We start from the raw sequence: 21,446 nt of genomic DNA, 5'->3' as shown, positions 1-21,446 counted from the left end.
TTGTTTGAAACATTGAAAAAATTAAACAATTAATTATGATTCACTAATCAATTATAAATAAATATTAAATTTAAAGATAGATTTAATATTGTTATTACTCAATAAATAATTAAAATATAATAAAATAATTTTTTAATCATAAATATTAAATTTATTAAAAATAATTATTTAAAAAAATCTAATCTCATAAAAAAAATAACAACAATGATTCATCCCACTAAAAATATCACCACTAATAGCACTAATGCATTAAAAAAGTAAAAAAAAAAAAAAAAATACAACTCCAAGACCAAAACATCACATCATTAATGACGGGACCCACTGCCACCTAATTAGTGGGAGCACTAATTAGTGCTCCCAAGCATTTTTCAAAAAATAAACCCAAATAATCCAAAAAAATTCATATCCCCAACATTCAAGTCTTATACAAATTTCCTTATCCAGGCCGTCCAATTAAATATTTTCCAAGTTACCGTACCGGAACCCGGATCTTCTGTCGCCCTTTCCTGTGGCCCAACCCTGTCGCCCTCCAAAACGACGTCGTTTTGGAGGGTTTTTTGTTTTTTTCATTTTCTTCTTTCTTTCTTTCTTTCCAACACTGTATGTCTCTCTCTCTCTCTCTCACTGATAACTCTCTCTCTCTCTCTCTCTCGGTTCTCAGTGCCTCTCCGGAGGAATTTCAATTTCTGAAAGCAAGGGTTGAGTTTTGGTGCTGTTTCTCTCTCTCTCTTGTCTCAAAAAAAAAAAAAAAAAAAAAACAAGAACAAAAACAACAGCATACAACTCCAACCACTTCTCCTCAGAAAACATAACAACAAAAACAAACGAGGCATTGAAAGTATGATAATAATAATTTCCCCAAATTGTCCGGTAATATGGGTTTTTTTTTTTAGTTATTATTGTTGATGATGATGAAGAAATTATTCTGGGTTTGAAATTATTCTGGGTTTGATGATGATGATGAAATTTGATTTTAGTTCTTCGGTTTGAAATTTTGGATGGGTAAAAAAAGAAGATGAAGTAGAGAAATTATTCTGGGTTTGAAGTTATTCTGGGTATAAAAGTTATTCTGAGGCAGATCTGGAGACCCAGAATTGGTTTAAGTAAATCTGGAAAAAAGATGTTGAGAGTTGATCGATAATTTTGTAAATCTAGGTATAAAAGTTATACAAGTAAATCAAGTAATGGTTTCCAGATCTGTAAAAATTTGGAAAAATTATGATGTATTAATGGTTTCCAGATCTGTAAAAAAATGAGGTTTCTTCTTTAATACTTTTTCGTTTCTTTCCTTGTTTCTTATCAATGAACACAGTTGCTTTAAGCCTTGTTTACAGCTGATGAATTGAAGTGTATATTCCAATGTATTAATGATAAAGGTGTGGCTTTGTTCTGTGGGAGATTGGTACTTACCAATTGTCAAAGAAATCAGAGACACAACAAGGACAGAGGAGATAAGAAGAGAGAGGGAAAGAAAGAAGAAAAAAAAAAAATCCCTCCAAAATTATTCAGATCTATCGTTCAAAAAATAATAAAAATCATATTTAAAGCAATATACTCTTCGAATCAACAGATCAACAACTACGTCGCAAAAATTTTTTTTTTTTTTTGCAATCAATCAGTTGATTTCTTTGCAAATTGCAGGCCAATTTAAAAAAAAAAAATGGGGGTATTTTTAAACTAATATACTCTCGAAATTGACAGATCAATCACTCGTAGAAAAAAATCAAAGGCAGGAGGCACGGGACAGATCTTCTTCTCGTAGCAAAAAATCACTCGTAGCAAAACTAATGAATATTTTAATCTTCTTCTCGCAGAAACAGTTCGGCTTCATCACAGAAATCTTCTTTATATGCCCCCAAACTAAAGTGAAGTGCAGAGAAGTGTATGAAATTTCCCAGAAATATTTTAGTTTGGGGGTATTTTCATAGAGAGGCTTGACCTTCTTCAAGTACTTGGAGAATTTCTTATCTTCGAAAGCCGATTCATCTGAGCTCTGTTGCTTCTGGGTACCAGAGGAAGAGAAAGAAGAAAAAGTAAAGGAAGAAAAAAAAAAAAAAACCTCCAAAACGACGTCGTTTTGGAGGGCGACAGGAATGTGCTACAGGGAAGTGCGACGGACGATCCGGATTCTACCGTAGGGGGCATTACTTGAGGAAGAGCCCAACCCTAATACACCATTGGTCCTCCACTTTCTCTTGCCCTGCAGCCGAAGAGAGAGAGGGGAAAATGGAGGCGACGGAGATGGATGTGGAAGAAGCAGAGGCAAGTCTGAATACAAACTCGTTGAAGCGATTTGGACTCAAAAACAGTATTCAAACCAACTTCGGAGACGACTACGTCTTCCAAATCGTCCCCAAGTATGTCCCCCTCTCTGTCTCTGTCTCTGTCTCTGTCTCTGTCTCTGTCTCTGTCTCTCTCATCGCTGTATGTATGTATGTATGTTAGGGATGATTGGACTTTAATGGCGGTGTCTCTGTCGACCAACGCCGTAAAACTCTACTCACCGATTACAGGTCAGTACTTTGGAGAGTGTAAAGGCCATTCTTCGACTATCAACCAAATCTCCTTCTCTGGATCCACATCCCCTCACCTCCTCCACTCTTCCTCTTCTGATGCTTCCATCAGAGCTTGGGACACCAGATCATTCCAGCAGGTTCCCCTCTCTCTCTCTCTCTCTCTCTCTCTCTCTCCCCATATATATATACATAGCTGTATGAGTTTATATATATATATATATATATATATATCATTGTTTGTGTTCAATTTTGATTGTTCTTGACACTGCAGGTGTCTTGTCTAAGTGCTGGTCCTTCCCAAGAGATTTTCAGTTTTTCATTTGGAGGATCGGGTGATAATCTTCTCGCTGCTGGAAGTAAGTCTCAGGTATGCATGCATGTATGTATGTATGTATGTATTATTTTTTAGGTATTTTAAGTAATCAGGAATGGAATTTTAATGAGCAACAATCAAATGGCGTAACAAATTGGGATTTAGGGTGTGATAATGGTCTAACAAATTGGACAAATTGGGATTGAGGTGTAATGCATTGGCTTTTTTTTTTTTGTTGTATCTCTTTGCCTGTCACTAATTGATAAATTCATTCAGATATTCTTTTGGGATTGGAGAAACAAGAAGCAGATTGCATGCTTAGAGGAATCTCATATGGATGATGTTACTCAGGTGCTATTTGATGTCTGTATATGCTTTTGCATTACTAGTAGTTTTCTATAAACAGGCAGGCCATCATATCATTGTTCCTGCATTTTTGGTGGTGTTTTTTTGTGATATTTTTACAAAATAGTGCTCTATTTCAAGCTTTCATATTTTAAATATGATGCCAGTTCTTGTGGTGAGCTTGTTTTGAAGGAAAGAATTGTCACTGAATGATTTTTTATAGGTTCACTTTGTCCCTGACCATCAAAACAAGCTTGTATCAGCTTCTGTAGATGGCTTAATGTGTATCTTTGATACTGGTGGTAATATCAACGATGATGATCATCTGGAGTCAGTAAGTGCGGGAACTTTCTTTTGTTCTTTTTTCCCTTCTTGTTTTAGTGTTGTGATTTTGTTGAGCTTTTGGGGAGGGATAAAAATATGAGCCCAAATTTTTATTTATTTATTTATTTTTTATAAATTTCTCTGTTAATTGTTACAACCAATGCAGGTGATTAATGTGGGAACTTCAATTGGAAAAGTGGGGTTTTTTGGACAGGCTAGCCGAAAGCTCTTTTGTTTGACACACATTGAAACCTTAAGGTATTATTGCAAAGTGCATAATAAACTTGCATGAGGACATTACGGTCAATGTTTTTACGAACATCACGAGATGAGTTTTTGATTTCACTGTCCTTTTCAGGTCATAACACACACACGATTGTAGTGACATAGTTTTTTTTTTTTTGGCCCAATTTCAGTGTTTGACTAGTTATTTGCTCCATTGTAGATACAAAATTTTCTTTATCATAAATTAAAGTGCTCCAAATTGAATAGATGGCAATGGAATGGATTAACTACCTACTACTAGTAGGGAAATTTAGTCAAAACCCCTCCATTGGACCCTTGTTTAGTGAAAATGTCAGCTTTATTTTTCTTCATAAACCCCCCTAAGGAGAAGAAAACACACAATTAAGTAAGAACAAAGTAAAATATATACTTTTTTCCTTTATTGGACAATATTGCTAGAGGAACATGTTACCGTCAAATAAAGTAATATGTTATTGTTACTGTTTACATTTATTTCAACGGTAATAATTTTTTTTTAATAAAGAATTTTATAGTCAACATGGATTTTATTTGATAGATCTTGATGAGAGAATTCTAAAAATATTAATTTTATTAAAAATCAGTATCTACATCAAAAGTTATATTATTTTAAATTTTAATATTTTGATAACAGTGATATTTGTTGGATTTTTTAAGGAAATTTTTTTGTGCTTGTCCTTAATGCATTAAAATTTTATTATGAGAGTGTTTTGACCAAATCCCCCTTGGGGTGAAATTATAATGTATATATTGGGTGTTGGGATGGTTTTGATCTTCATACAAGTTGATTACTGGATAACTGTACATGTGGTTTTATCACTCTCTTTTGATCTATATTTTTAGTCCTGATTTTCTTTCTGCTACAATTTTGCTGGACGGTTAGCATTTGGGATTGGAAAGATGCAAGAATTGAAGTCAACTTTGAGGATGCTCGTTCCTTGGCTTCTGACTGCTGGACCTTAGATCATGTATGTGCATCTTTTGCACTTAATAGAGAGTCTGCTAAATTTGCTTTGCTATTGAAGGTTCTATGTTTCAAACATATGATTGCAATACCTTTTTTTTCTCTTTCCTCCTATGAATGAAATGTGCATTATGTATATCAAAACCAATTGTTTTCAAGCTTGGAGCTTTGTTTGGGTTGAGCCCCTCAAGTGTTAAACTGCCCTGCATAAATTTAAGCTGCAATTCTGATATGGCTACAGAAGCACAAGTAAATGGGTCACAAGATCAAATTGGAGAGGGTGGCATTCAATCTTGTGGTTGAAGCCTTGAACAAATTGTTTTCAAGCTCCTTCGGTTTTCAAGATGATGTATCGTGGCCTTTCCCATCCAAATACTCATCTGTCATAATGTTGCCTTACCCATCCAAGTACTCATCTGCCACCATGACAATGCTTCTTTCACATTACTGTACTAAGCCCTGCAATATCTGTTCTAATTTCTGTCATTCAACCACGAGCATTTATGCTTTGTTACAGGGAGATGGATTTTTGCTTTGAAGTTTGTTGAACTTCCTTCTCAAACATTCACCCTTTGCAAATTTAGAATTACATACAAAAGAACAAATCAAAAGAAAGAACCTAGACCTATGGTTTCTTAATTCTGATCTAATTCTTCTGAGCTAGACATATTTTTCAACTTTTGGTACAAGTTCTCTGAGTAACACAAATTTACAACCCATATTCTAACTGACTTCATTTATTGCAGGTTGATTATTTTGTTGATTGCAACTATTCAGGTGAAGATAATTTATGGGTAATTGGTGGGACAAGTGCTGGCACCTTGGGCTACTTCCCTGTGAATTGTAGAGGAAAAGGAGCAATTGGGTCTCCAGAAGCTATTCTCCATGGTGGTCACACGGGTATTGTTAGAAGTGTGTTGCCAATGTCAGGTGTGCCGGGTTGGCCAACCCATAGCCGAGGCATCTTTGGATGGACAGGCGGTGAGGATGGCCAGTTATGTTGTTGGTCCTCTGATGAAACATCTGATGTTAATCGTTCTTGGATTTCAAGTGAACTAGTCATGAAGTCACCGAATTCCTGCAGGAATAGCAGGCATCATCCCTACTAGTAACGTTGATCAAATCATGTTGTATTTCTGTTTTTAACGATTTTTTTGGCCATTTATATTTTGCCCCTTTCACATCTGTACATTTTTTTTTTCAAAATCCAAAAGAAAAAAAGAAAAAAAGAAAAAGAAAAAAAGGAGCATTGGCACAGGGTTTGTCTGGTATCTGTATTGTATTACAAGTAATGAAAAATAATAAAAGTTTTGCTGCGGGGACGTTGTAGATTAAGCATCCATGAACAAATTTTCTGTGGCTTGAATGAGCCTTACTTGAGGAATATGTATTTTGTAGATTTCTACCCGCAAAGAAAAAAACATTTAAGAAAGATAACATTAAAAAGAAAAAAATGATTTATAAAGAAAAAAACAAAACAAAAAACAAGTAAATTTATGGATCCTTATAAAACCCAACCATGAAACAAAAATTAAAGACACCAAACCTTTATAATCAAACTTGAATGCCTATCAATCACGTCTTCATAAAATCATTAATCCAGAAAATGGTGTTACTATACAGATAGCTGTTGTGAGGTTAGGTCCACAGTCTACCAACTGGGCATGTCCACGAACTCACAAACACACAATTAGAGAGCGAGAGATCTCAAAATTTCCACCTTCCGGGGTCTAGGAAAGAGTTTAAACTTGCAAGGGATAGATAGCTGAGAGTTCCAGCCCACAATTCATGTGACTACACGGGTGCTATTTTTTCTTTTTTCTTTTTTGTGGCAGATAATGACACGAATTTACAAAAATCATACAAATAAGTTATAAAGATAGTGGGCACTAGACAGTGATTCACTAGGGCGAGATCCATCAAAAGGTCATACATCATCTTCATCTAACCTTTTATGGACAGTTATTAAGTCAACCAAGTGACGCATTGTTGGTCTGCCGTGTGGACAATTCCAAGGAGACTTGAGATCTGCCAGATTTTCAAGGATCTGAAACAATCAAATGCAGCCAAAAATATGAGCATATACAAATCACATTCTGCAGATATTGAAAATTAAGTTAAAATGAAGGAATGAAAATGAGGGGAAATGGCTTCAGAAAATCCACAAGATCATATATTCCATTCAAAATGCATGGCGGTTGTTCCGGAAAGTTATAAAGAGATTAATTTGTTACATTCTTACTCCAAAATAAAAATAAACTGAGAGAGATTACTTGTCCCAGTGGATGGTTTTCCTCCCCTTTAAATTTCTTGTTCATTGTTTCCCTTTTAACACCATGCAATACAAATATATATAGAGGGGATACCTTCTGCATCTCATTTCTTCCAAGTGGATCTCCAATCATAACAGATGATCTGCAGGCACGTGAAGCTAGCATTGCACGAACTCTTGGCGGGCAAACTGACTCGGAAGTGTCCATTTTGTAGCTACTGGTCATCAAGCATTCCCCTTGGCTATCAGCAAGAATTGAAATGAGCTCCTTGACATCTGTTCAAGAAGACGAAGACATTTACCATATCCTTCATGTCACTTCACTGACATGTTCCAGTTCACGGGCAATAACAAAATGATTATATTGTAATAATAATGCAGAAACACAATGTATATCTGTGGCCAATAGACTATATCTTAGACCTGCATTGAAAGCAATTAGCTTCACACTTGTTTTATCCAATCATGTTTCAAAAGGTTTAGTTAACTTTATGCTATTGGGTTGAAGGTTTTCCAGGAAGCACTCCATATATGTAGTGAAAGGGGAACTGTTGACTGTTGAGTAACACCTGAAAATATTGGATGCTTGAGCCCCTATTTGATTATTGTAATGAGGTATAAAAACCACCTAATACTTCGAGATAGCTCAAGCAACCAAAGATGCTAAACAAAGAAAGCTGGTCTTGAATGGCTTGAGCTTGATTGACTGGTTTAAAGATTACTGAAGCTCGGTCACCAGCCTATGTACTATAACAGGATAAGGGTGACAAGTGCTAAGCAGTAGATGACAAAGAGGTATATTACATCTCAACATTCATTTATTTCATAATAAAATAGGGATGTATCACAAAAGTGTTCATGCTGCATATTTTAAGGATTAGCTATTGTTGAGGTGGTCATATCATGTAGGAGGACAACATTATCATCCCTTAACCAACCGCTTCCAAATACCCATCTCTGTCTGGGACCATACAACAAATATATATACCAAACAATCCATTTGTTGCTTAGATGTTCAAGTGAAAATAAGCTAATAGAATAGCCCTTCAGCTTTAGCCAATCAGCTAAAGAAATGACCAGAATCTCATAAGGACATGCATGCTCTCTCTCTCTCTCTCTCTCTCTCTCTCTCTAAATTTAAAATTAGTTATAATTTATAAGAAAAAGTCATGGAAGTTTCCAGAACAAGGATTACCAGCAATTCCAAAAGTTACGTTTTTACTGAAGGGAATGGCTTTCAGTTTAAAACGATGGCCAGGTGGAGCATGCAAATCCTCTTCCAAAGCAAATCCATTTTTCCTGACAGTTGAAATGAGCAGAATGCATACATCATCAAAAAAGAATAAACTCTACCCATAAAGAAAGGGTCAAATTGTAAAGCATCAGAGCAAAACCACTAAATCATTATTATTATTTTTTTCTGTATTCAAAAGTACAAACCACTAAAGCATTTGATGAATCTTCAAACAGAAAATTGGATATATGAATACAATGGATATGGAAAAGAACAAAAATGGCTAGGTGTATAGGCAAGTCGATCTTACAAACCACTAATAAAGCTCATTCATTTGTATCAGGCTGGACGAAAAACTGATGTTTACATCTCTACTTGTTTAAAAAGCATTATATGATGTGTTATCAGTAACCATGTGCTCATGATTTTTTTCCCCCTGATTTGTGCAAAATTTTATAGAGAAGTCTTATAAAGAGTACACATGAAAAAGGATTTCTCTCCACAAAAAAAAAAAGTAAAAATGTTGCACAAACGGAAACAGTTAATATGAAGCCTTAGAATTATTTGCAACCAGAAATTGAAATGTATCAGGGAAAAGGAAAGAAAACTGAATGAATAAATGAGTAAAAGAGGAAACAGATTCGTATGGAATTTGTACCTGATGGTATTCATGTGCATGGAAGCAACTATTTCTTCTTCAGGAGATAAGTCCAACCTTAATGGTCTACATATAAAATGTAGGAAGACAGGAAACAGAAATTATGTCTAATCAAAGAATGCCTTACATAAATGCCAGGGGAAAACAAAAATAGTCAATTACAAGGAGAAGATTAAATGTGATATATGTTTTAACACCTCAATATTCATACTCTTTACACACAATCTTATTTTGCTTTCCTCATTGGAAAATTCTAAAAAGTTTATGTGATAGAATCCAAGGAATATTCCGTAAGCATGGGGAAAAAAAAGGTAAGCTTATTAAGAAGATTTGTAAAGGAATAATACAGGCCACATTATCTCTACTATCTCACCTATATGATGACAGAAAGAACAAAATACAATGATATGTTAAATGTTGAGATTTTCATAATAGATGTTGTCTAAGCAGGAGGAGAAGAAGAATAATTTGTTTTATGTTAACTGTTAAAATTTTCACAATAGATGGTAACTTAGTAAGAGAAGATTAATAAATTATTTTTCTTTCAGTAACGATTTCAGAAATCTGGAAAACATGTGGGTTATCCTCCAGTATTATCAATATTCGATCATCTAGTGACTGTGCCAGACAACCTGTATTCTGATGTTTTATGTCGTTCAATAAAACTACCTTATATCAAAATATAACAAACTCCTCACCGAAGCAGAGGCTGTTGGCTAAAAATGGTTGACTGAGAAAGACGCTCATAATTATATTTCTCATCTGCAGCATGCTGAAAATAGAGAAAATAGTAAGTTTCGATTTTAACTGGAAGTGCATGCTATTGAAATCTGAGAATTTAAACATGGAGGCAACCTGTTATATTACAACCGGATCCCACACATTTAGCATTTGATGAGGAAGTTCCACTACACACAGACATTGATCAAAACATGAAGTATAGAACTTTAGGAGCATAGAGAGAAATTACCTGATCCACGATAAACAAGTCTTGATCTAACTTGCCAATAATAAAACCAAGATTGAATTGCCCAATTACCTACAAAACAGAGAAAAAAAGAACAATCAGTTGTCACCAGGATAAACTTATCCCAATGTCCGCTACAGAACTACAATCAATAACACATGCAGTTATGCTAACATGTGAATGGGAGATGATGAATTAGACCGCATGGGCTGCCACAAATCCACAATTTCTGAGTCAAACTTTACTTCCCAGGATTAAGAGATCTAGCTGCCCGAATCCTTTCAAGTTTAATGCACAAGCTTGGAGGAGCATAGCTCTCCTCTAAACATCATAACAAAACTGATTTCACTACCACACATCAAAAAATAACCATAACCCGAGCCTTAATTTTTTTACCTAGGACGTTAGAGATTCAGTTAGTGGATAGCTGAGTGAAGAAAAGTACCAAGGAAGGCCCAAAATAAGCATAAGAGACCCATCAATGCAATCATCGTCAAGAAGCCTCCATCTGATTTATCAGACTGAATGCACCAAAATCCCAAACATACAGCTTTCCTGATTTTTTTTTCTTCTCTAAATTGATTAGAATAAAAGAAATAAGAAGCTTCTTTTGGACCACACCTCCCAGGTGTAATGTATAGATGCCTATTCAAAATAATAAAAAATTGAAATTCAAAAAACTGCATGAACCATGAACAACTGAACAATAACACAAATATTGGCAGGCAGGCAGGCATCCATCTTTACCTTCTATCTGTGCCAAGCACTATCATATTTATGTGTGCTCTCAATGTGCATTTGAGATTGAAGGGTGAAGTAGACTAAACCAAACCATCCAATTTTTTATTGGGTTAAATATTCCTAAAGCCAACCCAAACATCAAAGCACCCCAACAGAGCAGGTTTCCAAGTTGGAATTAGAATTTCCCAACTTAACAGACAAATTGTTTTTGTCCAATAAAACAGGATCAAAAGCCAGAAAGCATTTTTTCGAGGTGGCAGCCCATCTAAATCATCCCAAGAGATGCACACTCATGCATGCCCACACATGACATATCGGGCCACTCTTGTCAAGCAAACATTGTGCCTTGAGCTAATGTTGGAATGAATCTATTTGTACAAACAATTAAAAGAAGCACAAAACCTTCATTCTACTAAAGTCTTCCTTTTTGAATAGCCTTTCCAGCTCATTTGTAGCTGCAGCTAAAGCCTTAGTTTTCAATTCTTCATTTACCATTTGAGAAAGCTCTAGTGTTGCAGCAGTGAAGGACCTGTGACTGATTAAGAACTACATCAGTTACAAACAGAAACAAGCTCACTTTTTTCTTATTCAAAGTCTTTGAGGGTCAGTTTGATGTTTTAAAAACCTTTTAATTTTCATTTTTCGACATGTATAATTGCTGGACTGCAATCTTGACAGCCTCTGCTGCCTCCTTGTCCTCAAGTCCTTAAAACTAAATTGCAGGGTAGAACATATCTTTACACCACAAGAAGGCGGCATTGGAGTAACTGAAGGTGAAATAGAAGATTGTAATGGAGGAGCTGCATCTGAACGATCTTCTGACATATTCTTGAAATGTTCACTAGATGGAGCAGTTAATACATCAGCAAGAAGTAAATCTTTCTTCTGATTCTTTAAGGCCTGAAAATGAAATTATTCAACTCAGAAGCAAAAAGATGAGGGAAATACTAGAAGCAAACAATTAGATGATGAAGGTAATCTGTAGTTACCAACACATTAGTCTACCAGATTATACTTTCCATTGAACTTGGAATTAATTCCACCAAAATTCTGGTCAATCATCACTTACATAAGTCCCTAACGTAAAGTTTTCTGAATTAGTGTAAAAAATCAATGCAGGAGAAAACCTTTTTTCCCCACTGTTTAAGATGGAAAGGAACATGTTATAAAAGGAAAGTACATAGACTGGCATACCTCTCTAGATTCTCCATTGTTTATGTTGCCTCCAGAACGGAATGGAATGTCTGTTTCACCAAAGACTTCATCTGCTCCAAAACAACTAGAAAGCTCAACCTCAGCCTCAGCCTCAGCCTCAGCATCAGCATCAGCATCAGCATCAGCATCAGCATCAGCATCACGGTCATTCTTGCAAACTTCAGAAGAATCATCAAGTTTGTGACAATTGATTGGATGTCTCAAACCTGCAGGATGCATTGTGGAATTGTTTTTGCTTGATTCACAAGGAATAGCTCTATTTCTCAGGAGAGGCAACTCAGATAAAGTTGTACTACTGCTTTCATGTTGTCTCTTATTTATGGTTACAAATTTGGTAAGTGATGACTGAACAATATTTACGTGACTACGTGAATCTATAGTTTCATCAGTAACTTTCCCTATTGCATTGGAATTGAAAGGAGACTGTTGATCAGTTGTAGCACTATTGAGATGATCTTGCTCACTCTGGCGCATAAAAAAGCTATCAACCATCTTCTTACTGCCATGGGCTCTAAGACTGAATTCTTCTCCAGTTGAGCTTCCATCATTGTTGGTCGCCATTGCACCAGAAGGGTCCCTAACGTGCTCTTTGGCTGTTGTGAGAAGTATCTCACAATCTCCACATTGTCCATCACTGAATGAGTCTTCCTTCGGATCACTGCTGACAGGAGACAACTGTTTCGACATCAATGGTGATCTCTCATGACCAGAATACAACTTGGACCTATTTTCTTCCTTACTGGTCTCCTCAACTTTATTAACAGAATAACTTACATGACTTGGTGAGTAGATATTTTCTAAAGCTCCCCTTAAGGAGTGTAAAATGGAGCCTTCATCAGAAAAGAATACTTTTCTTTTATCAGGAGTTACATTGACATCACAAGCTACAGTTGGAATTACAAAATTCATGATTGCAATTGGATATTGCCTGGAGTTTGCACTTTTGTATAACTCATTCACAAGCTTGCCAACTTTGGGCATATCCACTGGTCGACCATTTACAAAAAAAAACTGCCTATCTCCCAAATTGCGTCCGCTTCCATATCCAGACTTGGAAAGATAACCATCGACCTTGCAATTGTCTGATATACATATATTCACAGGTTCTAAGCAGGAAAAGGTACTCATGCCAAACACTGTAATGATGTTATCTTTAAGGGAACCACTTCCTTGTGTTTTGAGTACTACAGACTTCATGTTTTTCCCAGTTGTATTGGTGCAAACAAAGCGAACTCCTTTTGCAATAAGAGCATAGGCCTGAAAATCAAGAAATAACTTCAGATCAGATGAGACATGGTCACATTACTCCAAAGATAACTGGTTACTGCATACTGAACTAGTTGATTGATAGAAAACTATATTCATTTCAATTCATAACTCCATTATCAAAGTATAGCATACATGTAAACAATAATAGAACTTACCTAGTCAAGCATCACTCAAGCAAATTAATAAAATTAAATCAAGTAATACACAGTAGTGCAACATGAAAATAATTGGTCATACAAATGAGTAACAGACAAAAGTTTTTCCAACCGGATGTCCAGAATCATAATGTCAAGTAGCATGTCATAGATCCAATGCAAGAAGCTTTGCACTTTTCACTAGATGAGGAGTTGTGAGCACAAGCATCAAGCTTAGGATTTTTTTATGCAGGTAATTCCTATTAAGACAACATATTGGTTGCATTACTCCAAAGACTGCTACTCTCAAAATTTTTATTATCCCTATCCACAGCATATCTGAATTCTCAAAACTTTGTTTTGGTATATCTAATTTGCTTACCTGGCAAAACAAAGTTTTACTTACATTCAATAAAGATATAAGTTTTCCGTATTCTTTGCGAATGTTGCGATGGAATTCTTTGCTCCGCACTGGCAAATTGCAAAACAACTTCTTAACAGTGACAGTAGTACCGATTTGACGCGCTGTTTTTCTTTCAGCTGATAAGAGACCAGAATGGTCAAAAGTCAAGTGTGTCGCAACCGATTCATTTTTTGTTCTCGTTTCAACTGTCAAGTCCCCTAAAGCACATAGAGAACTCAGTGCCTCCCCTCTGAAGCCAAAAGTGGTCAATGATTGAAGATCGGGAAATTCTGCTAATTTAGAAGTGTGATGCTTCAGTGCAAGAACCTGCAAAAAGTAATACAAGACAGTGAATACCCAATAAATATCTAAAGGCAAGCTTCTGAATTTGAGCAAAGAGAAAGTAAACAGGCACATTTTTTAGGGAATCAGCTGAGGGTGTAAGAAAAATCGGTAGAACTGAACAGCCTGCTCAACGGAAATTTCAGTTTTTAAAAACTTTACACCAATTCAAATCGAACGAACCAAAATATTATATTTAACTACTTTTATATTTTAATTCTTTGAGTATTAGAATATAAGTGACCGATGATACATTTTGTAAAAAAGGCATATATAGAGCAAACTTCACCAATTCTCTTCATTTATTTCCATTGTGAGATTCTACAAATTGAATTTCCACTGAACTCTAGCATGCAATCATTTCGGTTACTCAAGCAACAAAATTGAAGAGTTTGCAGCACTGACTGAACCGAACTGAACCCTTTACACCCCCAGAATCAACACTGGACAGTAATATAGAGAATCAATAAGACCGCATAGCTCATGGATCAAACGTGCTCTGAGATAGAATTAATTAGTATAGTTCTGTATATTGTGAAAGCTAGACAATAGAGATCATCACTTTTCGGAGATTTATACATGAATTGGAGATGATTACCTTGAAATTATTAGGCGAAATGCCACAACCATTATCGATGACCTGGAAACATTCTTCACCATACTCTTTCAAGGCGATCTCGATGCTAGTGGCACCGGCGTCCAAGCTGTTCTCTACCAATTCCTTGACGGCGGACGAGAGGTCGAGAATCACTTGTCCAGCGCAAATTCTATGAACTACGCCCTTGTTAATGGGCTTAATGGTTGGAGAAACGACTGGTGTAGCCACTGCGCCTTCTTCCATTGAAGCCCCACAAATCTAATGAAAATCACAGCATCACCGACAAATTCGAACTCGTATGATCAGGATTGCGAATAATTTTAACGTAGTGTTCATCAAAAGCAACGATTGAAGGTGTTGGGTTCTGAATTAATCGAATTTCGAAAGAGATTTGAATCGAGAGAGCGATGTATAATATAACAGAAACCCTAGTTCACAAACCTTTACCTTCGAGCCTTTGCCGCCAAAAAACCAACCAAAAGCCAAACAGACCTGGAGGTATTTATATTAGTAATTCATTTGTGCTGAAAAAACACGACATGGTGAGGTGTCGTGGTGTAGTTGGTTATCACGTCAGTCTAACACACTGAGGCCATGTTTGTTTGGATAGACATGAGATCGGGATTGGACTAATAGTCCAATAAAATTATTAATTCGATGTTTGGTTAAACAATTGAAGTACGGACTAATTATTTTAAACTTGACTATTAGTTAAGATAGGATACATAATCCAACGGATTCGTAATCCTAGGACTATTAGTCATGGGAATGCTAATCCAGTCCGTCCAAACAAACATGGCCTGAAGGTTTCCGGTTCGAACCCGGGAGTTCACATGTTTTTGTTTTTTTTTTTAAAGAAATGGTTACATGTCCGGGTCGGGCCACTTTTGAAAGGTGGGCTTGGACCCGGCCGTTAAATTATTAGTACTTAAGGCCAAGTTTGGCTACAAAGAAAAAAGTGCACTTATTTCATCTTTTTATTTTTTTTGGTTCACATCAATCAACATCTCCTCTCTACTTTTTCTACACATAATACAAAAAAAATCAAAAAGTACACTTATTTAGTCTTTCCAAACTAGACCTAAATTATAGGTCCTATTACTTAAATTTTTTAAGTCCAACTATAATAAAACCAGTCCATCTACAAATTATTTTATATAATATGAGTGGTTTTATGTTGTTATTTTTTTTTAATAAACAAAAATTGTGTATAACTAGTCTTGGAAAAATATCTCCATCAAATTAGTCATCCTTTAAATACAACTTTTCAACAAACTCTTTATTTTCTTTTCTATTCAAATTTTTTGTGAGGATTTTTTTTTAAGATTCCTGATATTAAGATTTTATAGTATAAAAGACACTCAGTATTTTCATAATGTCTAAGGTCCCTCAATATCAATTTAGAGAAAATTCGATCCAGAAATTAGGGCTGAGCAAGGAATCCGTGAAATTCGTAATCCGATCCGATCCAGTCCAGTCCAGTCCAATCCAGTAGGTTTGGATTAGTTTTTTGAATCCGTGGTTCGGTTTCGGATTGAAAAATTAAAAATTCGTAATTCACGGATTAGTTTTGGATTGGAATCGATCCGGATCGTATACAAATAGTCTACATTTTTATTATACGCTCTACTGCATAGTATCTTCTCTTATTTCATATAAAACTTAAATCCAAACCTAAACTTGCTAGTTTTTAGTGTTAATTTGTAATGATTTAAATACTTGTGGTGGAACTAATTTTCTTATAGTTGTTTAAATTTTAGAATAGTTTGTCGCTATTATGAAAAGACATGTTACTATTGTGAAACTAATATGATAGAATATTTATATTTTAATGAAATTAAAGTGTCATATATATTTTTTTGTTATTTAATTATGTAAATCCGTGGTCCTAAACCGATCCAATCTGTGTTTAAATGGATTGGTTTGGATTGATTCCACGATTTGAACGGATTGGATTGGTTCCAATTTTTCAGGATCCGTAGATAACGGATTGGTCTTGATTTACTCCAATCCGGACCATGCTCACCCCTACTAGAAACTCTAGATCGAATTTCCTCTGGATTTCACAGAGAAATTCTAGTTCATAGAGAATTTCTCTGGACAAATTTTCTCTGGACTTCACAGAGAAATTTTGGTTCACAAGGCTTCATTATTATTGAGAATTTCTCTGGACTATAAATTTGAATTGTTGAGAATTTCTCTGGACTATAAATCTGTAATTTATTGCAAGGAGTATTCACAAGGCTTCAAAATTTCTCTGCTTTGTTCTTACCAGATCTAGAGAAAATTCAAACCACTCTAGAGAAATCAAATCAAGTCTCTCGCAATTTCTCTACTTTGTTCTTACCTGATCTAGAGAAAATTTAAACCACTCCAGAGAAATTATTTCTCCATAGAAATTCTTTGATAGTCATCATCATCATCATCATCATTTTCTTTCTACATCAAATAAGCAGCTGTAGCAGCACCATGAAAGCCATAGAAGCAACAACACTTTGATAGCATCAACACAAATGTACAACAAGACAAATGATTAACTGGAGGTAGCATGAGGCAATAACAGTATCAACTCCACCTATCAATGGCTCGATTTGACCCTTCTAGAATAAGCTGGATAACAAGCAGATACAACAACTGCAAACTAGCCACCTATGATCTCACTTGAGTCAACAACAACTCAAAGAAAAGAGAAAAACAAAAAAAAACCCAACCACAACTCTAGAGAAATTATGGGAATCCAAATTTCTCTAGACCGGACTTCTCAGAGAAATTCAACAGACTTGATTATCTTTAAACAATCTCTCCACGAGCACTTCTCTCCCAAGCTCTTTAACACAACGTGCAATTTCTTCGTCAATATCAATCCATTTCCATCCTAGCCCTAACATAGGCCCAAAGCCATCAGTGTACTTGCAGGACAATGGCATTTTACGGAGACGAAGAAGAGGTTTAAACCAGAGAAATTCTCTCCAAACTAGAGAAAATTGAAAATGTCCAGTAAATATCAGATGGGCTATTCCAAGATGATAAAATAATAATTAACTCAGTTAATGTTATTTAGTTATACTAGAGAAATTTGAAGACTACCTGAATTTTAAATTTCAAAACTCATTAAAGCCTTAAAGGGCATCTAACTTGGTATGTTGCATTTGCAATGAAATTCTCGTCTAATAAAATATTGCTGGACTTAATGTCTCTATGGTACAGTGGAGGATCACAATAGAAATATAAGTACTCTTGCATGTGGGGATATCAAATTAGGACAAAGTGAATGTCACAAGATAAGAATTATATTGCAAATGAATCTAGTAGATTTTGAAACTATAGTCTATTGGCTCATAGGTAAGCATTATTTTGCAGATTACCAAGGCATTTGCCACATCAATGGCAATTTGAATTCTAGTCTGCCAACTCAAAGGAGTTCTACCTGGAGCTGCACATAAATACAGAGACATTTACGACTTACTAAAATAAGCCAACTCTAAAGATTTAATTTCCGTTGCATGATCTCTAGACTAATATCAAAAACCCTTGAACCTTTCACAAATTTCTTTAGACTAACATTCAAATTTCTCTGGCTCTCTGGACTAATATCAAAACCCTTGAACCTTTCACAAATTTCTCTGGACTAACATCAAATTTCTCTGGATTTCTAGACTAACATGAAAAACCCTAGAACCTTTCACAAATTTCTCTGGACTAACATCAAATTTCTCTAGATCTCTGGACTAATATCAAAAACCCTTGAACCTTTAACAAATTTCTCTGGACTAACATTCAAATTTCTCTGGATGATATTGATAACAATCGTCTGTGCATATTTTGCATATTTTCAAAACAAGCTTGTGCAGAATCAGAATCGAGTATTTTCTTTGATGAAATATGATCATTTGTTCAAATTTGGAAAAGAATATAACAAAATTTCTCTGATCGGTGTGAGACGATGACAGTAAGAGATGAGACGTTCTTAGATTTGAGCCTTGATATTGAACAACATAGTTCAGTAATGAGCTGCCTTAAAAATTTCAGTTCCACTGAAACTCTGAATGTTGAGGACAAATTCTTCTACGATAAGTGATGCATGTAGAATATGTTCATTCCTTGTTTTTTAGTGGGGTAAAGAATTAATTATACAAAAAAATAATAATAATAATAACAATAATAATAATAATAATAATAATAATAATAATAAAGAATAATTAATTTTTTGTTCCTCAAAAGCAATTTACAAGAAGCCCAGAAGAGGATGAAGAAAAAGAAACTGCCTCAGGTCCTGGTCATTCATCTGAAGTGTTTCAAGTACGTGGAACAGCTTGGTCAGAACAAGAAGTTGTCTTACCGTGTTGTGTTCCCTCTAGAGCTGAAACTGAGCAACACCATGGAAGATGACGACTCTGAATATTTCTTATTTGTTGTTGTCGTTCATGTTGGGAGTGGGCCAAACCACGGGCACTATGTTAGCCTTGTGAAAAGCCATGACCATTAGTTGTTCTTTGATGATGAGATCGTAGAGATGATAAATGAGTTTGCTGTTCAAACTTTCTTCGGATCTGCTCAGGAGTATTCGAGTAACACAAAGAGAAAGGGTTTGGAAAAGATCGGAATGTGCACAAGGAGAGAGGGTTTGGTTTGGATAAAATGAAGATGAGAGAGAGAGAGAGAGATGCAAATTTCTCTGATCTGATATATAGGTATGGATTTAGGGACCTTGGACATCAAAAAATAATATTGTGGGTCACTTTCATTACTAAAAATAAGAAATGGACCTTAGATTAATTTTTTCTTTTTTGGGGATTTTTTTTAAGGTCCCTAGTATTAAGATTTTATAGCATAAAAGACACTCAATATTTTCATAATGTCTAAGGTCCCTCTACATCGATCTAAAGAAAATTCGATCCAAAAACTCTGGATCGAATTTTTTCTAGACTTCACAAAGAAATTCTGGTTCACAGAGAATTTCTTTGATCGAATTTTCTCTGGACTTTACAAAAAAATTCTTGTTCATAAGGTTTCATTATTATTGAGAATTTCTCTGGACTGTAAATTTGAATTGTTGAGAATTTCTCTGGACTATAAATCTGTAATTTATTGCAAGGTGCATTCACAAGACTTCAAAATTTCTCTGCTTTGTTCTTACCTGATCCAGAGAAAATTCAAAGCACTCCAGAAAAATTCAAAATTTCTTTGCTTTGTTTTTACCTGATTTAGAGAAAATTCAAACCACTTCTTACCTGATCTTGTGAAAATTTAAAGCACTCAAGAGAAATTCTTTCTCCAGAGAAATTCTTTGATAGTCTTCATCATCATCATCATTATCATTGTCTTTCTACATCAAATAAGCAGCTGTAGTAGCACCATGAAAGCCATAGAAGCAATAGCAGTTTGATAGCATCAACACAAATGTACAACAAGACAAATGATTAACTGAAGGTAGTATGAGGTAATAACAGTATGAACTCCACTCATCAATGACTCGATTTGACCAGTCTAGAATAAGCTGGACAACAAGCAGATACAACAACTGCAAACTAGCCACCTATGATCTCACTTGAGTCAACTACAGCTCAAAGAAAAGAGGAAAAAAAAAACAGCCACAACTCTAGAGAAATTCTGGGATAAGATGGTGACAGTAAGGGATGAGACGCTCTTAGATTTGAGCCCTGATATTGAACAGAATAGTTCAGTAACGAGTTGCCTTAAAAATTTCAATTCCATCGAAACTTTGAATGTTGAGGACAAATTCTTCTACAATAAGTGCTGCAGGTAGAATATGTTCATTCCTTGCTTTTTAGTGGGTAAAGAATTAATTATACAAAATAATAATAATAATAATAAAGAATAATTAATTGTTTGTTCCTCAAATGCAATTTACAAGAAGCCCAGAAGAGGATGAAGATAAAGAAACTGCCTCAAGTCCTGGTCATTCATCTGAAGTGTTTCAAGTACGTGGAACAGCTTGGTCAGAACAAGAAGTTGTCTTACCGTGTTGTGTTCCCTCTAGAGCTGAAACTGGGCAACACCATGGAAGATGCCGACTCTGAATATTCCTTATTTGCTGCTGTCATTCATGTTGGGAGTGGGCCAAACCATGGGCACTATGTTAGCCTTGTGAAAAGCCATGACCACTGGTAGTTCTTTGATGATAAGAACGTAGAGATGATCGATGAGTCTGCTGTTCAAACTTTCTTTAGATCTGCTCAGGAGTATTTGAGTAACACAAAGAGAGAGGGTTTGGAAAAGATCGGAATGTGCACGAAGAGAGAGGGTTTGGTTTGGATAGAATGAATATTGAAGAGAGAGAGAGAGAGTCAAATTTCTCTGATTTAATATATGGGTGTGGATTTAGGGACCTTAGACATCAAAAAAATAATATTGTGAATCTCTTCCATTACTAAAAATAAGAGAGGGACCATAGATTAATTTTTCTTTTCTTTTTTCAACTCCAAATTCAACATTGTTCATTTTATTATTTAAATTCATTTATAGAGACTTTCCAATCGTAGGTTAGATGTAAATGAGGCATTTGGAGCTCAACTAAAAATTAGCCAGCAAGGTGATCTTGTCGAAGTACATTTTCCATTGAATGAGTTTGGTGGGGATGCTTTGAAAAAATTTTGTTAGAAAAATTTAAATTAGAAGGGCAAATATTTAATTAAATAATAATAGTTGGGTAGGCAAACAACCATTAAAATAATTATATTAAATATTTAAAAAGATTTCTTTTTTCATATTTAGACAAGTTTGAGAATAACGCATAAACTAAAGTTTAAAGTGGGCAGACGGACCTTCAATAATTTATTTCAAATGATGTTATGTAATAGTCGACACAACAGAAAGTATTTTTGTTTTGCAACACCTCATCAGACAAACTCGTCAACCCACTACGG

The 21,446-nt window shown here is 35.2% G+C and overlaps 2 protein-coding genes and 1 pseudogene across 14 annotated transcripts; 2 read left to right on the top strand and 1 right to left on the bottom strand.

The window, feature by feature from the left end:
* Positions 1-2,109: 2,109 nt before the first annotated feature.
* LOC114295899 (Transducin/WD40 repeat-like superfamily protein) lies at positions 2,110-6,061 on the top strand. The gene is made up of 8 exons (XM_028240200.2): positions 2,110-2,357; positions 2,446-2,653; positions 2,788-2,883; positions 3,106-3,180; positions 3,398-3,508; positions 3,665-3,756; positions 4,646-4,730; positions 5,473-6,061. Exons 1-8 carry the CDS (start codon positions 2,227-2,229, stop codon positions 5,833-5,835), a joined length of 1,161 nt encoding a protein of 386 aa, XP_028096001.1. The 5' UTR covers positions 2,110-2,226; the 3' UTR covers positions 5,836-6,061.
* Positions 6,062-6,273: 212 nt separating this feature from the next.
* On the bottom strand, positions 6,274-15,043 carry PMS1 (DNA mismatch repair protein). Of its 13 annotated transcripts, none has more exons than XR_014350098.1 (12): positions 14,560-15,036; positions 13,599-13,946; positions 11,793-13,070; positions 11,224-11,498; positions 10,605-11,133; positions 10,303-10,502; positions 9,861-9,929; positions 9,560-9,662; positions 8,891-8,956; positions 8,194-8,297; positions 7,093-7,274; positions 6,274-6,773 (listed from the first exon to the last, which is right to left on the bottom strand). XR_014350098.1 is itself a non-coding variant. In XM_028240197.2 (11 exons), the coding sequence occupies exons 1-11, from the start codon at positions 14,800-14,802 to the stop codon at positions 6,654-6,656; spliced, it is 2,868 nt and encodes a 955-aa protein (XP_028095998.2). In that variant the 5' UTR covers positions 14,803-15,043; the 3' UTR covers positions 6,274-6,653. The 13 variants fall into 13 exon arrangements, 4 of the variants coding, with proteins under 4 accessions (XP_028095998.2, XP_028096000.2, XP_028095996.2 ...); XR_014350097.1 differs by having other exon boundaries at positions 9,589-9,662; XR_014350096.1 differs by lacking the exon at positions 10,303-10,502 and having other exon boundaries at positions 9,746-9,929; positions 11,001-11,133; positions 13,623-13,946; positions 14,560-15,043.
* Positions 15,044-18,448: 3,405 nt separating this feature from the next.
* On the top strand, positions 18,449-19,201 carry LOC114295906 (ubiquitin carboxyl-terminal hydrolase 3 pseudogene; annotated as a pseudogene).
* The last annotated feature ends 2,245 nt before the right edge of the window (positions 19,202-21,446 follow it).

The sequence above is a fragment of the Camellia sinensis genome, chromosome 14 (genome assembly GCF_055761805.1).
Source record: "Camellia sinensis isolate YWXY chromosome 14, ASM5576180v1, whole genome shotgun sequence".
Classification (NCBI taxonomy): domain Eukaryota; kingdom Viridiplantae; phylum Streptophyta; class Magnoliopsida; order Ericales; family Theaceae; genus Camellia; species Camellia sinensis.
The sequence above is the reverse complement of the archived record's forward strand: the minus strand, read 5'-3'. Positions and strand labels throughout refer to the sequence as shown.